At 51.3% G+C, this 16846-nt stretch overlaps 1 protein-coding gene across 9 annotated transcripts in view; it reads left to right on the top strand.

Moving 5' to 3' along the window:
- Positions 1-5898, top strand: part of znf521 (zinc finger protein 521) — a 464427-nt gene extending 458529 nt beyond the window's left edge. For all 9 annotated transcript variants that reach the window (XM_073045672.1, XM_073045635.1, XM_073045654.1 and 6 more), the window contains one exon: positions 5258-5898. In XM_073045672.1, coding sequence (XP_072901773.1) covers positions 5258-5287 — 30 coding nt within the window. In that variant the 3' untranslated portion in view covers positions 5288-5898. The remainder of the gene's footprint in view (positions 1-5257) is intronic.
- Positions 5899-16846: the final 10948 nt, after the last annotated feature.

The raw sequence follows: 16846 nt of genomic DNA, 5'->3' as shown, positions 1-16846 counted from the left end.
TTATTTTCTCTCCATTTAGAAAATAGTCAACCCTTTAATTTCTTCTTCCAAAGTGCATGACCATACACTTCCCATCACTGTATTCCATCTGCGATTTATTTGCCCATTCTCTTAATCTATCTAAGTCCTTCTGTAGCCTCTCTACTTCCTCAAGCCTAACTGCTCCTCCACCTATCTTCATATCATCTGCAAACTTTGCAAAAAAGCCATCAACTCTGTCATCCAAATCATTGGCATTAAATGTGAAAAGAATTGGTTCCAACACAGACCCCTGTGGAAACCACTAGTCACTGGAAGCCAACCAGCAAGTGCTTTCTTTATTCCTCCTCTTTGCCTCCTGCCAATCAGTCACTGCTTTATCCATGCTAACATCCTTCCTGTAATACCATGGGCTCATAGCTTGTTAAGCAGCCTCATGTGTGGTACCTTGTGAAAGGTCTTCTGAAAATCCAAGTACACAACATGAATCGATTCTCCTTTATCTATCCTGCTTGTTATTTCTTCAAAGAATTCCAATAGATTTGTCGGGCAAGATTTTCCCTTGTGGAAACCATGCTGACTACGGCCTATTTTATCATGTGCCTCAAGTACCCTGAAAGCTCATCCTTAATCATTGACTCATCTTCCCAACCTCTGAGGTCATACTTAATGGCCTATAGTTTCTTTTCTTCTGCCACTCTCCCTGAACAGTGGAGTGACATTTGCAATTTTCCAGTCTCCCGGAACCATGACAGAATTTAGTGATTCTTGAAAGATCACTGCTAATAAAGTACAGATAAAGTGCAAGGGCTACAATTGAGAGATCAAGAGTATCTTTTTGCATATGAGGGGACATTTCAAGTGTCTGATAGCAGCAGGATAGAAGCTGCTCTTGTACCTGGTGAGATCTGCTTTCAGACTTCTGAATCTTCATATAGATGGATAGAATACCAGAGAGATCAGTACTTTGAGGTAGTACAAGGGGAAAGCAATAACGGAATGGAGAAAAAAGTGTTAAAAGTTTCATCGAAAGTACAGTGCAGGCAGCCAATAGGGTCCAAGGTCATAATGAGGTAGATTGTATGTCAAGGTTCTATCTTATCATACTAAGGAACCTTGCAACAGTTTGACAACAACGAGGAAGAAGTTGCTGTTGAGCATGGTGGTATGTGATTTCAGGCTTTTGTATTCTGCCCAATGGGAAGTGGGGTGGAGAAGAGACAGTGTCCTGGTGGAAAGGGTGGAGTAACCACAGCAAACCTGCCTGTGAAAGCAGAAACTATCAGACGTAAAACAATCGGGAATTACATTCCATTCCCAAAGCTTCTTCACAATCACCAGGCTTGTGAGAGTTAACCAGGAATCACAAGCTGTTGTGCTAAAGTTGGCCATTTGCAGTTATATTTTGAACCTTGTAAAATATTTCACACAGTTAAATAATGAACTTATTGTTTGAATAATGTGTCAGCGACTTATCCAGAGAGTGGGCAGGGTATACTGGAGAGTCAGCAGATTTAAATTGTTTTAAATAAAAGGTTAAAGCAGGATGCAAATTGGACTCCGTGTCCCCCATAAAACACAGCAGAAATTAGAAATTAATTTCTAAACGTATTAGTTCACAAGGTACGGACATGACTGACATTGAAGCATTTATTGTCTGTCTCTAATTACCCCAAAGTAAAGAGGCAGTTAAGATTTAAACACATTGATAGATCTGGAGTTAAATATAATATATATATAAATATAATCTAGGTGAGGACAGCAGTTTCTCTTCATGAAGAATATCAGTGAATTGGATGGGTTTTTACCCAAAGTTGTAGCCTAATGTTGACATAAGACTGCAGATGCTGGAATCTGGAGAAGCACACAAACTGCTGGAGGAACTCAGCTGGTCAGGCAGCATCTGTGGGGGGAAATGGGCAGGTCAGAAACCTCCGTCTGTACTGAAAGATAAAGGGCAGTTACTATAAAGAGGTGAGGATCGGGCAGAGCAAGAGGTGGCAAGTGATAGATGGATTCAGGTGATGAGGGGTGATAGGCAGATGGAGGAGGGGAGAGCAGGAATAGTGATAGAGGCTGGAAGGTGAAGGGTGGGGCTGACAGATGGTGGAATCTATAGGAGAGGAAGGTAGTGCATGGAACCAAATTAAGGAGGCTCTGAGGCAGATGGGAAGAGTGGGGGTAAGGGAAGGGGTCCAGTGGGTTTGAATGTTTAGGTGATGGGCAGATGGAATGGGTGGAGGAGGGGACAAATACAGAGTGATGGGGGTAGGTGGTGTAGGAGGACCTGGGTAGATGAGGAGGAGGAGAAAGAAAAGAGACAGAGTGGGAGTAGGTTATTGAAATTGGAGAATTCAGTGCTGACGCCATTGGGTTATAGATTACCCAGGTACAATGAGGAGTTGTTCCTCTAGTTTAATGTTTACTGTTTCTGAGATGTATTTTTATTGCTGATTTACTGAATGATTTGAGATTAACTTCTGCTGCTGTGGTGGGGTTTAAATGCTAGTCCAGGACTCTGGCCGCTGGGCCAGTACCTTCACCACTAAACCACTATACCCCCAGTGCTTCATAAGCCTTGACCATTACTCCAGCAGAGTGTAGAGGGGGCAAGCATTTCTGCTACCTCGTAGGATGGGAAAGTGATGTGATGCTGGCTACTTGGGGAAAGGAAGGGAGCGGGGAGATAAGAGGTGTGTGGCATGCACTCTGGAAGAAAGCAGGGAACAGTCCAACACAGAACAGTACAGCATAGGACAGGCCCTTCAACACAAAATGTTGTTCCAATCTAATTAAACACCTAACTAAACTAACCCCTTATTCCTACACCATGTCCATGTCACTCCGTTCTCTGCCCATTAATGTGTCTATCCAAGAACCTCTGAAATGACTCAATTGTATTCTCCTCCATCACAGAGTGTTCCAGGCATCCACCACACTCTGTGTAAAACCCCCCCCACACACACACACACACCTCCTTTGGGCTTAACACCTCACGCTTTAAATGTGTGCTTCCTGCTATGAGCTATAAAGAAAGGTCAGAAAAACTTGAGTTGTTCTCCCTGGAGTGTCAAAGGCTGAAGGGAGAGCAGATCAACTTATTAAAAATTACGAGAGGCACAAATAGGGTAGACAGTCAGAATCTTTTCCCCAGAGTAGAAATGTCAACACCAGAGGTTATGCTTTTAAGGTTACGGGGGGCGGGGGTAGTTTAAAGACGAGTGACAAGATTTTTTCTGCGAAGAGTTGTAGGTGCCTGGAAGAGGTTATCAGAGGTGGTGGTAGAAGAAGGCAACTTGATAGAGGCTTTTGGATAGACACATGAATATGAAGGGAAGGGAGGGATATGGATGATACACGAGGAGCACATTTAGCATAAGTTGGCACCAAGTTTAGCACAGCATCATGGGCTGAATGGTTTGTCCAGTGTATTGTCTACGTTCTGGGACCTGTTCCTACGTGGCTTGTGTTAACATTGAATGTGGGAAGTAGAGGCTCTGCAGGCTCCAATTGGCCCTGAGTTAGTAACAAGGCTTGGAGTGAGACTAAGGGCTTCCCTGTCCCTGAGGGTCCTGTCTTGCTGAAAATTGGTGCTCCATCTGCTGGTGAGCACAACTGAATGCTAATTACAGCAAGATCCCAGCCGTGTCCAGTCACCTCTGAGCAGTGAGCACAGTTGTCTCCTCCCTGCATTGTATACTGTAGCATGAACCTCTTCATTACACCAGCAACCTGGGCAGGGTCAAGATCTTGGGCTGACAGCAAGACACTTATGTTGTCCCCAGTGCTAAGGTCCACAAGTCCAGGTCACTGCAGCTCCTTGAGGGAGGCCACCAGTGTCAAGATCAAAGTTGAGTTCATTGTCGTATGTTAATTATGTGTCTGCACGGGTGCAGTAAAAAACTTACTTGCAGCAGCATCGGATAAGCAGCATTCAGAAGAAAAACATGAATTTGCACAATTTTACAAAAAAGAACACGATTAGAATTCTAAAAATCTATTTTTGTGCAAACTGGTCAAAATGGTCATAGTGATGCTATACCGAGGTAGTGATTAAGGCTGTGTCAGTTGGTTCAAGTGTGGATGATTGAAGGGAAGTAGCTGTTCTTGAACAACACACACAAATGCTGGAGGAACTCAGCAAGCCAGGCAGCACCTCCTGAAAAGAGTATCAATGGTGGGGAAGGATGTATTAGGCTCAGTCCACTACTCTGAGCAGCTTCTCATGTTCCTGCACATTCAAATTGTCATGCCAGACCATGATACAACCACTCAGGATACTTCCAACAGTACATCATCACTGCTAACTCACTGCAGACACCCAAATGTTGGCATCACAAATTTACATCTTTATATATTGATCATCTGGATGGAGAAACGGATTGCTTTGTGATTAGGATAGTGCCTAAAGAAGTGGCAGGTGGAATAAAGTGCAGGGAAGTGTGGGATCATGCAATTTGTCTGGAAGAATAGTGTATTTTCTAAATGGGGAGAAATCAAAGGTGCAAAGGCACTCGGGGGACCCTGTTCAGGTTTCCCTTAAAATTAAATTGCAGACTTAGTTGGTAGTAGGGAAGGCAAATGCAATGTTAGCATTCATTATAACAGCACTAAAATATAATTGCCAAGATGTACTGCTGAGCCTTTATAATGCACGAGTCAGGCGGCATTTTGATATTTAAAGTAGTTTTGGGCTCTGTGTCTAAGGAATGATGTGTTAGCCCTGGAGAGAGTCCAGAGGAGGTTCACAAGGACCATCCGAAAATTAAAGGCTTAATGTACGAGAGGCAATAGATGTCTTTGGCCTGTACTCGACACAGCTCAGAAGAATGAGGGAGGAAATCTCATTGAAATCTCCGAGATACTGAAAGGCCAAGATAAAGTGGAGATGTAAAGGATGTTTCCATTAATAGGAGAGTCTTGAATCCAAGGCAACAGCCTCAGAATAAAGGAATATCCATTTAAAACTGAGATGTGGATGAAATTCTTCAGCCAGATGGTGGCGAATCTGTGGGATTCATTGCCACAGAGATCTGTGGAAGCCAAGTCATTCAATGTACTTAAGGCAGAGATTGATAGGTTTTTGACTGAAATGCGAGTTAAAGATTACATAGAGAAAGTGGGAGAATGGGTTAAAAAAAATCTACCATAATTAAAATGGCCATGAAGAACTGATGGGCTGAACGACCTCATTTTGCTCTTATAACTTGCAGTCTTATGGTCTAAACTACTTATGCATTGGGCAAGTTGATCACCAACATCCTTTCTGTCATTACAGAACCACGCAATGACACAGCACAGCAGTTAATGTCAAGACTTGGCATCGTGCTCTAGGAAGAATGCATTACCGAGGGTGGACAACCTCCTTGCCCCTTTTACGAGGAAGCTTTCAAAGACGGACATTTCTGGAGAGAACAGAAGGAAAATTGTATTATAATATAAAATAGCACTCACTTCGTCAAAATATTGATTTTTTTTTCATGTTGTTTAAGCCAACATACAGATTCCCTGTGTGTTTGAGTGTGTGTGTGTGTGTGGGGATATGTACTATATATAGTATGTATAAAGTGTTACACATACATTATCTTACTGCCCCCCTTTGCCAGTGAAAAGCTGGCTTCCCCAAGAAACATGAACTTTAACTGTGGCCCTTGCCACTTTGCCAGTAACATTGCCATTCTTGTGATAGATATAATGTATAACAAACATCAGCATCTCAAATGAGACAACACCAGGAAATTCTTGAGTTTAAACTTTCTTTGGCAGGATTCAATACGACCAAACTTTCAGTCAATTAAATGATGCTTAACCATAACAGTTCTTCGTGTTTATTCTGCTGTCTGAACCTGGATTTTACTGGAATTACTGTGTTCATATTAAGAAATAAACCCATGCATCAATAAATATTTTTTGCTTCCCTGTGAATTGTCTGCGTCGAGGGTGTTTGGGATCTTGGACTTGGCCACCTCCCCTTTCCACCCGCTCTCCTCCAGTGGTGTGGTGAGATTTGCTGCTGCTTCGTAGCATTGAAGGCCCAGGTTTGCTTTCGGTCTCTGGCACTGTCTGTGTGGAGTTCCCAGGTTCTCTCTGTGTGGGTGTGGGTTATCTCCAGGTAGTCCTGAAGATATGCAGATCAGTGGGTAAACTAGCTGCTGTAAATTGTCCCTTGTGTGTAAGTGATGGGTGGAGTCTGGGGAGAATCAGCATCAGGTTTATTATCACTGACATATGGCATGGAATGTGTCGTTTTGTAGCAGCAGTACAGTCGAAGACATCAAAAACTCCAAGCACAACAGGACTCCACAGATACTGAAATTCTTGAGCAACACACACAAAATGCTGGATGAATTCAGCAGGCCAGGTAGCATCTATGGAGAGAAATAAACAGTCAAAGTTTCAGGCTAAGATACTTTATCAGGATTGAAAAGAAAATGGACAGAAGCCAGAATAAGAAGTTGCAGGTTGTGCGAGTCAAAAATAGCAGAGGTTCCAAACTTGAAGAACACCACTTGTCACAAACTTCCAGTCAGATAAAAACCCTTCCACCAGAATCCTCTGTCTGCTATGGCCAGGGCAGCTTTAAGTCTAATCTAACAACTCACTGTGAATTCCATGTGACTTAATCTTCTGCATCAGCCTTCATCAAAAGACCTTGTCAAATACTTCACTAAAGTCCATAAAGATAACATACATTTATCTACCTTCATCAATCACCTTCAGCACCTCCACAAAATTCTCAGACAGGTTTGTAAGACAGGTCTCCCCCACACAAGGCTGTGTTGACTGTCCCTAAAAAGTCTACACCATAAATTCACACTTTCCTACACTAAAACTGCCTTTGCCAAGTCTTCACCCACCCAACCATTCAGATGCGAAGTCCAATATGCCTTCCCACTTATTTTGGAGTTATTGGAAAGCTTGGATATTTCACACTCGGTCACTGGACTAGACTTTGGATATCAGTGAAAGTTACTTTACATTTCTCAACTGCTGTGGTACAGTGATCATGGTTGCGTTAGGCAGGACTTAAATAAACAAGATGTTGCACATTTCCTTTTGTCTTGCTCAAAAACAGAACTTGTAATAACCTGGTAAAACCTTCTAGAAATCTCCATAAGAGAAAAAATACTCTGAATATTGAGAAGAAAGGAAATACTAACTTGGGCAACAGAGGCAGCCACAAAATGGAAGAAGCAGGGATGGGAGAGGAGCCCAGAATGTTGAGTAAAGAAACGGGATCTTCAGCACACAACATTATGCTGAAGTAATGTGGAGCTCACTCCCACGGGAAGAGGTGGGAACATGGAGCTCTCTCCCACGGGTAGAGGTGGGAAGGTGGAGCTCACTCCCACGGGAAGAAGGGGGAATGTGGAGCTCACTCCCACAGGGAGAGGTGGGAATGTGAGGCTCTCTCCTACGGGGAGAAGGGGAAATGTGGAGCTCACTCCCACAGGGAGAGGTGGGAATGTGGAGCTCTCTCCCACGGGGAGAGGTGGGAATGTGGAGCTCACTCCTATGGGGAGAGGTGGGAATGTGGAACTCACTCCCACGGGGAGAGGTGGGAATGTGGAACTCACTCCCACGGGGAGAGGTGGGAATGTGGAGCTCATTCCCACGGGGAGAGGTGGGAATGTGGAGCTCTCTCCCAGGGGGAGAGGTGGGAATGTGGAGCTCACTCCCACGGGGAGAGGTGGGAATGTGGAGCGCACTCCCATGGGGGAGAGGTGGGAATGTGGAGCTTTCTCCCATGGGGAGAGGTGGGATTTAGAGCCCACTCCCAGGGGGAGAGTTGGGAATGTGGAGCTCACTCCTATGGGGAGAGGTGGGAATGTGGAGCGCACTCCTATGGTGAGAGGTGGGAATGTGGAGCTCACTCCCAGGGGGAGAGGTGGGAATGTGGGGCTCACTCCCACGGGGAGAGGTGGGAATGTGGGGCTCACTCCCACGGGGAGAGGTGGGAATGTGGGGCTCACTCCCACGGGGAGAGGTGGGAATGTGGAGCTCTCTCCCACGGGGAGAGGTGGGAATGTGGAGCTCACTCCCACGGGGAGAGGTGGGAATGTGGAGCTCTCTCCTACGGGGAGAGGTGGGAATGTGGAGCTCACTCCCACGGGGAGAGGTGGGAATGTGGAGCTCACTCCTATGGGGAGAGGTGGGAATGTGGAACTCACTCCCACGGGGAGAGGTGGGAATGTGGAGCTCATTCCCACGGGGAGAGGTGGGAATGTGGAGCTCTCTCCCAGGGGGAGAGGTGGGAATGTGGAGCTCACTCCCACGGGGAGAGGTGGGAATGTGGAGCGCACTCCCATGGGGAGAGGTGGGAATGTGGAACTCACTCCCACGGGGAGAGGTGGGAATGTGGAGCTCACTCCCACGGGGAGAGGTGGGAATGTGGAGCTCACTCCCACGGGGAGAGGTGGGAATGTGGAGCTCTCTCCTACGGGGAGAGGTGGGAATGTGGAGCTCACTCCCACGGGGAGAGGTGGGAATGTGGAGCTCACTCCTCTGGGGAGAGGTGGGAATGTGGAGCGCACTCCCACGGGGAGAGGTGGGAATGTGGAGCTCATTCCCACGGGGAGAGGTGGGAATGTGGAGCTCTCTCCCAGGGGGAGAGGTGGGAATGTGGAGCTCACTCCCACGGGGAGAGGTGGGAATGTGGAGCTTTCTCCCATGGGGAGAGGTGGGAATATGGAACTCACTCCCACGGGGAGAGGTGGGAATGTGGAGCTCACTCCCATGGGGAGAGGTGGGAATGCGGAACTCACTCCCACGGGGAGAGGTGGGAAGGTGGAGCTCCCACCCACGGGGAGAGGTGGGAATGTGGAGCTCACTCCCACGGGGAGAGTTGGGAATGTGGAGCTCACTCCTATGGGGAGAGGTGGGAATGTGGAGCTCACTCCTATGGGGAGAGGTGGGTACATGGAACTCACTCCCACAGGGAGAGGTGGGAATGTGGTGCTCACTCCTATGGGGAGAGGTGGGAACGTGGAACTCACTCCCACGGGGGGAGGTGGGAACGTGGAACTCACTCCCACGGGGAGAGGTGGGAATGTGGAGCTCACTCCCACGGGGAGAGGTGGGAATGTGGAACTCACTCCCACGGGGAAAGGTGGGAATGTAGAGCCCACTCCCACGGGGAGAGGTGGGAATGTGGAGCGCACTCCCACAGGGAGAGGTGGGAATGTGGAGCGCACTCCCATGGGGAGAGGTGGGATTTAGAGCCCACTCCCAGGGGGAGAGTTGGGAATGTGGAGCTCTCTCCTATGGGGAGAGGTGGGAATGTGGAGCTCACTCCTATGGGGAGAGGTGGGAATCTGGAGCTCTCTCCCACGGGGAGAGGTGGGAATGTGGAGCTCACTCCTATGGGGAGAAGTGGGAATGTGGAACTCACTCCCACGGGGAGAGGTGGGAATGTGGAGCTCACTCCTATGGGGAGAGGTGGGAATGTGGAGCTCACTCCCACGGGGAGAGGTGGGAATGTGAAGCTCTCTCCCATGGGGAGATGGGGGAGTTTGGAGTTCACTCCCATGGGGAGAGGGGGGAATGTGGAGCGCACTCCTACGGGGAGAGGTGGGAATGTGGAGCGCACTCCCACGGGGAGAGGTGGGAATGTGGAGCTCACTCGCACGGGGAGAGGTGGGAATGTGGGGATCACTCCCACGGGGAGAGGTGGGAACGTGGAACTCACTCCCACGGGGAGAGGTGGGAATGTGGGGCTCACTCCCACGGGGAGAGGTGGGAACGTGGAACTCACTCCCACGGGGGGAGGTGGGAACGTGGAACTCACTCCCACGGGGAGAGGTGGGAATGTGGAGCTCACTCCCACGAGGAGAGGTGGGAATGTGGAACTCACTCCCAGGGGAGAGGTGGGAATGTGGAGCACTCTCCCACAGGGAGAGGTGGGAATGTAGAGCCCACTCCCAGGGGGAGAGGTGGGAATGTGGGGCTCACTCCCACGGGGAAAGTTGGGAATGTAGAGCCCACTCCCACGGTGAGAGGTGGGAATGTGGATCTCACTCCCACGGGGAAAGGTGGGAATGTACAGTCCACTCCCACGGGGAGAGGTGGGAATTTGGAGCTCACTCCCACGGGGAAAGGTGGGATTTAGAGCCCACTCCAAGGGGAGAGGTGGGAATGTGGAGCTCACTCCTATGGGGAGAGGGGGGAATGTGGAGCTCACTCCCACGGGGAGAGGTGGGAATGTTGAGCTCACTCCCACAGGGAGAGGTGAGAATGTGGAGCTCACTCCTATGGGGAGAGGTGGGAATGTGGAACTCACTCCCACAGGGAGAGGTGGGAATGTGGATCTCACTCCCACAGGGAGAGGTGGGAATGTGGAACTCACTCCTACGGGGAGAGGTGGGAATGTGGAGCTCACTCCCACGGGGAGAGGGGGGAATGTGGAGCTCACTCCCACGGGGAGAGGTGGGAATGTGGAGCTCTCTCCCACGGGGAGAGGTGGGAATGTGGAGCTCTCTCCCACTGGGAGAGGTGGGAATGTGGAGCTCTCTCCCACGGGGAGAGGTGGGAATGTGGAGCTCCCTCCCACGGGGAGAGGTGGGAATGTGGAGCTCACTCCTATGGGGAGAGGTGGGAATGTAGAGCCCACTCCCAGAGGGAGAGGTGGGAATGTGGAGCTCTCTCCCATGGGGAGAGGTGGGAATGTGGAGCTCACTCCCAGGGGGAGAGGTGGGAATGTGGAGCTCACTCCCACGCGGTGAGGTGGGAATGTGGAGCTCACTCCCACAGGGAGAGGTGGGAATGTGGAGTTCACTCCCACAGGGAGATGTGGGAATGTGGAGCGCACTCCCATAGGGAGAGGGGGGAATGTGGAGCTCACTCCCATGGGGAGAGCTTGAAGTGAATAGGAGAGAGGGATTTTAGGCGAAACTGGATAAACCCACAAGAGATGAGGTTGGAGTATAGTTTTACATATACGTACATTAGACCAAGAGCTATGTTCCCCGTTTCTACATATTTTAATCTGAGATAAATCTTAAACAAGTAACTTAATGCTTTATTATAAAGTTTTATTATTGAGAATCATTTTGCAACAAAAGGAGCCAAATACTTTACATTTTGCACTGTGGTTTCACCGAGGATTTGTTGAACAATTCTTGGTGACGTGTGAGAATTGGATGGGACTGGTAGAAATTTATTATAAAAACATAAGTTCAGTTGTGTTTTCCAGAACTAAAATTATATTGGCATGGCATTAACCCTTTACTGTAATATTTTATCACCAAGAGAAATGCAATCACCTCAGTCCTCCAGGATGAAAATGGAGTGGATGTTAATCACCAGGCCACAGTCCTCACCCCTCACCAGGAACTGGATGTTAATCACCAGGCTGCAGTCCTCACCCCTCACCAGGAACTGGATGTTAATCGCCAGGCCACAGTCCTCACCCCTCACCAGGAACTGGATGTTAATCACCAGGCCGCAGTCCTCACCCCTCACCAGGAACTGGATGTTAATCACCAGGCCACAGTCCTCACCCCTCACCAGGAACTGGATGTTAATCACCAGGCCGCAGTCCTCACCCCTCACCAGGAACTGGATGTTAATCAGCAGGCCTCAGTCCTCACCCCTCACCTGGGACTGGATGTTAATCACCAGGCCGCAGTCCTCACCCCTCACCTGGGACTGGATGTTAATCAGCAGGCCACAGTCCTCACCCCTCACCAGGAGCTGGATGTTAATCAGCAGGCCTCAGTCCTCACCCCTCACCAGGAACTGGATGTTAATCAGCAGGCCTCAGTCCTCACCCCTCACCAGGAACTGGATGTTAATCACCAGGCCTCAGTCCTCACCCCTCACCCCTCACCAGGAACTGGATGTTAATCACCAGGCCTCAGTCCTCACTGGCACCCAGAGACGACATCAACCAAGGCAAAGCTTCATCAGTCTCATCGGTGTGTTGAACTGAGAATGTGACAAAAACAGGGGTGAAACAGGCTTAGACAACCATCGCCCAATAGGAGGACAAAGAAACTATTTGTTTGCTGATTAGCTGTGAGAGATTCTTGTTGGGAGACCAATGTACAAGAATATGGAGAAAGGCAGTGAGAGGGATTATAATTAGGACTAGTTTATTACTGTCACATACACGGAGATACTGTGAGAAGGTTTTGTTTGCGTGCCATCCAGTGAGATTATTCCGTACAGAAGTACATGAAGGGAGTAAAAAGGAAGCAGAATGCAGAATAAAGTGTTTACGGTTACAGAGAAAGTACAAAAAAATGGGTAAAGAAGTAAAGTGCAAAGGCTGGATTGGGAGATCAAGAGTTCATCATTTAGCTTGTTCCACAGGCTGATAGCAGCAGAGTAGAAACTGTTCGTGAGTCTGATGGTATATGCTCTCAAGCTCTGGTACATTCTGAGAAGAGAGAAATGCCAGGATGGTGGGGGGGGGGGGGCGTGGGGAAGGTTCTTTGATTATTCTGGTTGTTTTACCAAAACAGTGGGAACTGTAGACGGAGTCCATGGAGTGGAGGCATGATGTCCTGGGCTGTGTCCACAGCTCTCTGCAATTTCCTGTGCTTATGGGCAGAGCAGTTGCTGTACCAAGCCACTCTGCATCCAGCTAGCGTGCTTTCTCCGGTGATATATTGAAGTTTGTTGTCCAAATCAGAGTTGGGAAGCCAGTTCATGGTTATGAGGCAGACCAACATTTTCTTCACCATCTACTGCACTGAAAGATGCCCAACAAAGTACAATGGCCATCTAGTGAGGTTACATTAGTAGGTTCCTCACTGGTGGTGAGGGCCTCTGGAGTGAGACGCAGCCTCCATATGGGCAAGCGGTGGACAGTTTTCTGTCAGGAGCAAGAGTCCCTCACCCAGGGCAGGAATCAGTGCCTGGAACCTCTATGCCCCCACCCCCAAGGCGCTGCTCTCATTGCCTAAGCCCATGGCAGCAGAGAATCCCAAAGTCTGGAACATGCTCAGTGTGAAGTCAGCGATGGGATGGAAGGAGGGCAGTGGGGACAGGAAAGAGACAGGAGACAGAAGAGACTGCAGATGTTGGAATTTGGAGCAACATACAAAAGACTGGAAGAACTCCATAGGGAGAGGTGGGGAATGTGGAGCTCACTCCTATGGGGAGAGGTGGGAACATGGAGCTCACTCCCACGGGGAGAGGTGGGAACGTGGAGCTCACTCCCACGGGGAGAGGTGGGAATGTGGAGCGCACTCCCACGGGGAGAGGTGGGAATGTGGAGCTCACTCCCACAGGGAGAGGTGGGAATGTGGAGCTCAGTCCATAGGGAGAGGTGGGAATGTGGAGCGCACTCCCACAGGGAGAGGTGGGAATGTGGAGCTCACTCCCACGGGGAGAGGTGGGAAAGTGGAGCTCACTCCCACGGGGAGAGGTGGGAATGTGGAGCTCAGTCCATAGGGAGAGGTGGGAATGTGGAGCGCACTCCCACGGGGAGAGGTGGGAATGTGGAGCTCACTCCCACGGGGAGAGGTGGGAATGTGGAGCTCACTCCCACGGGGAGAGGTGGGAATGTGGAGCGCACTCCCACGGGGAGAGGTGGGAATGTGGAGCTCACTCCCACGGGGAGAGGTGGGAATGTGGAGCTCACTCCCACAGGGAGAGGTGGGAATGTGGAGCTCAGTCCATAGGGAGAGGTGGGAATGTGGAGCGCACTCCCACAGGGAGAGGTGGGAATGTGGAGCTCACTCCCACGGGGAGAGGTGGGAATGTGGAGCCCACTCCCACGGGGAGAGGTGGGAATGTGGAGCGCACTCCCAAAGGGAGAGGTGGGAATGTGGAGCTCACTCCCACAGGGAGAGGTGGGAATGTGGAGCGCACTCCCATAGGGAGAGGTGGGAATGTGGAGCGCACTCCCATGGGGAGAGGTGGGAATGTGGAGCTCACTCCCACGGGGAGAGGTGGGAATGTGGAGCGCACTCCCACGGGGAGAGGTGGGAATGTGGAGCTCACTCCCACGGGGAGAGGGGGGAACATGGAGCTCATTCCCACGGGGAGAGGTGGGAATGTGGAGCTCAGTCCATAGGGAGAGGTGGGAATGTGGAGCTCTCTCCCACAGGGAGAGGTGGGAATGTGGAGCTCTCTCCCACGGGGAGAGGTGAGAATGTGGAGCTCACTCCCACGGGGAGAGGTGGGAATGTGGAGCCCACTCCCACGGGGAGAGGTGGGAATGTGGAGCTCAGTCCCACGGGGAGAGGGGGGAACATGGAGCTCACTCCCACGGGGAGAGGTGGGAATGTGGAGCTCACTCCCACGGGGAGAGGTGGAAATGTGGAGCTCAATCCCACGGGGAGAGGTGGGAATGTGGAGCTCAGTCCCATGGGGAGAGGGGGGAACATGGAGCTCACTCCCACAGGGAGAGGTGGGAATGTGGAGCTCACTCCCATGGGGAGAGGTGGGAATGTGGAGCTCACTCCCACAGGGAGAGGTGGGAATGTGGAGCTCAGTCCATAGGGAGAGGTGGGAATGTGGAGCTCACTCCCACGGGGAGAGGTGGGAATGTGGAGCTCACTCCCACGGGGAGAGGTGGGAATGTGGAGCCCACTCCCACGGGGAGAGGTGGGAATGTGGAGCACACTCCCACAGGGAGAGGGGGGAATGTGGAGCTCACTCCCATGGGGAGAGGTGAGAATGTGGAGCTCACTCCTAGGGGAGAGGTGGGAATGTGGAGCGCACTCCCACGGGAAGAAGTGGGAATGTGGAGCTCACTCCCACGGGGAGAGGTGGGAATGTGGAGCTCAGTCCATAGGGAGAGGTGGGAATGTGGAGCTCAGTCCATAGGGAGAGGTGGGAATGTGGAGCGCACTCCCACAGGGAGAGGTGGGAATGTGGAGCTCACTCCCACGGGGAGAGGTGGGAATGTGGAGCCCACTCCCACGGGGAGAGGTGGGAATGTGGAGCGCACTCCCAAAGGGAGAGGTGGGAATGTGGAGCTCACTCCCACAGGGAGAGGTGGGAATGTGGAGCGCACTCCCATAGGGAGAGGTGGGAATGTGGAGCGCACTCCCATGGGGAGAGGTGGGAATGTGGAGCTCACTCCCACGGGGAGAGGTGGGAATGTGGAGCGCACTCCCACGGGGAGAGGTGGGAATGTGGAGCTCACTCCCACGGGGAGAGGGGGGAACATGGAGCTCATTCCCACGGGGAGAGGTGGGAATGTGGAGCTCAGTCCATAGGGAGAGGTGGGAATGTGGAGCTCTCTCCCACAGGGAGAGGTGGGAATGTGGAGCTCTCTCCCATGAGGAGAGGTGAGAATGTGGAGCTCACTCCCACGGGGAGAGGTGGGAATGTGGAGCCCACTCCCACGGGGAGAGGTGGGAATGTGGAGCTCAGTCCCACGGGGAGAGGGGGGAACATGGAGCTCACTCCCACGGGGAGAGGTGGGAATGTGGAGCTCACTCCCACGGGGAGAGGTGGAAATGTGGAGCTCAATCCCACGGGGAGAGGTGGGAATGTGGAGCTCAGTCCCATGGGGAGAGGGGGGAACATGGAGCTCACTCCCACAGGGAGAGGTGGGAATGTGGAGCTCACTCCCATGGGGAGAGGTGGGAATGTGGAGCTCACTCCCACAGGGAGAGGTGGGAATGTGGAGCTCAGTCCATAGGGAGAGGTGGGAATGTGGAGCTCACTCCCACGGGGAGTGGTGGGAATGTGGAGCTCACTCCCACGGGGAGAGGTGGGAATGTGGAGCCCACTCCCACGGGGAGAGGTGGGAATGTGGAGCACACTCCCACAGGGAGAGGGGGGGAATGTGGAGCTCACTCCCATGGGGAGAGGTGAGAATGTGGAGCTCACTCCTAGGGGAGAGGTGGGAATGTGGAGCGCACTCCCATGGGGAGAGGTGGGAATGTGGAGCTCACTCCCACGGGGAGAGGTGGGAATGTGGAGCTCACTCCCACGGGGAGAGGTGGGAATGTGGAGCTCAGTCCATAGGGAGAGGTGGGAATGTGGAGCGCACTCCCACAGGTAGAGGTGGGAATGTGGAGCTCAGTCCATAGGGAGAGGGGGAATGTGGAGCTCACTCCCACAGGGAGAGGTGGGAATGTGGAGCTCACTCCCACAGGGAGAGGTGGGAATGTGGAGCTCACTCCCACAGGGAGCAGTGGGAATGTGGAGCTCAGTCCATAGGGAGAGGTGGGAATGTGGAGCTCACTCCCACGGGGAGAGGTGGGAATGTGGAGCTCACTCCCACGGGGAGCAGTGGGAATGTGGAGCTCAGTCCATAGGGAGAGGTGGGAATGTGGAGCTCACTCCCACGGGGAGAGGTGGGAATGTGGAGCTCACTCCCACGGGGAGAGGTGGGAATGTGGAGCTCACTCCCACGGGGAGCAGTGGGAATGTGGAGCTCAGTCCATAGGGAGAGGTGGGAATGTGGAGCGCACTCCCACAGGGAGAGGTGGGAATGTGGAGCTCAGTCCATAGGGAGAGGGGGGAATGTGGAGCTCACTCCCACAGGGAGAGGTGGGAATGTGGAGCTCACTCCCACAGGGAGAGGTGGGAATGTGGAGCTCAGTCCATAGGGAGAGGGGGGATTGTGGAGCTCATTCCCACAGGGAGAGGTGGGAATGTGGCGCTCAGTCCATAGGGAGAGGGGGGAATGTGGAGCTCAGTCCATAGGGAGAGGTGGGAATATGGAGCTCACTTCTATGCAGAGAAGCAGTAACACACACAAAATGCTGGAGGAACTCAGTAGGTCAAACAGCTTCTGTAGAAATGAATAAGTAGCTGAAAGTTTGAGCCAAGACTCTTCTTCAGTACTGGAAAGGAAGGGGGAAAGATACTAGATTAAAAAGATCAGGGGGAACGGAGGAGAATAGCTAGAAGGTGATAGGTGAAGCCGGATGAGTTGGAAAGATAAAGGGCTGGAGAG

Source organism: Hemitrygon akajei, chromosome 1, assembly GCF_048418815.1.
Source record: "Hemitrygon akajei chromosome 1, sHemAka1.3, whole genome shotgun sequence".
Lineage (NCBI taxonomy): Eukaryota > Metazoa > Chordata > Chondrichthyes > Myliobatiformes > Dasyatidae > Hemitrygon > Hemitrygon akajei.
This window is presented reverse-complemented; position numbering and strand designations above follow the sequence as displayed.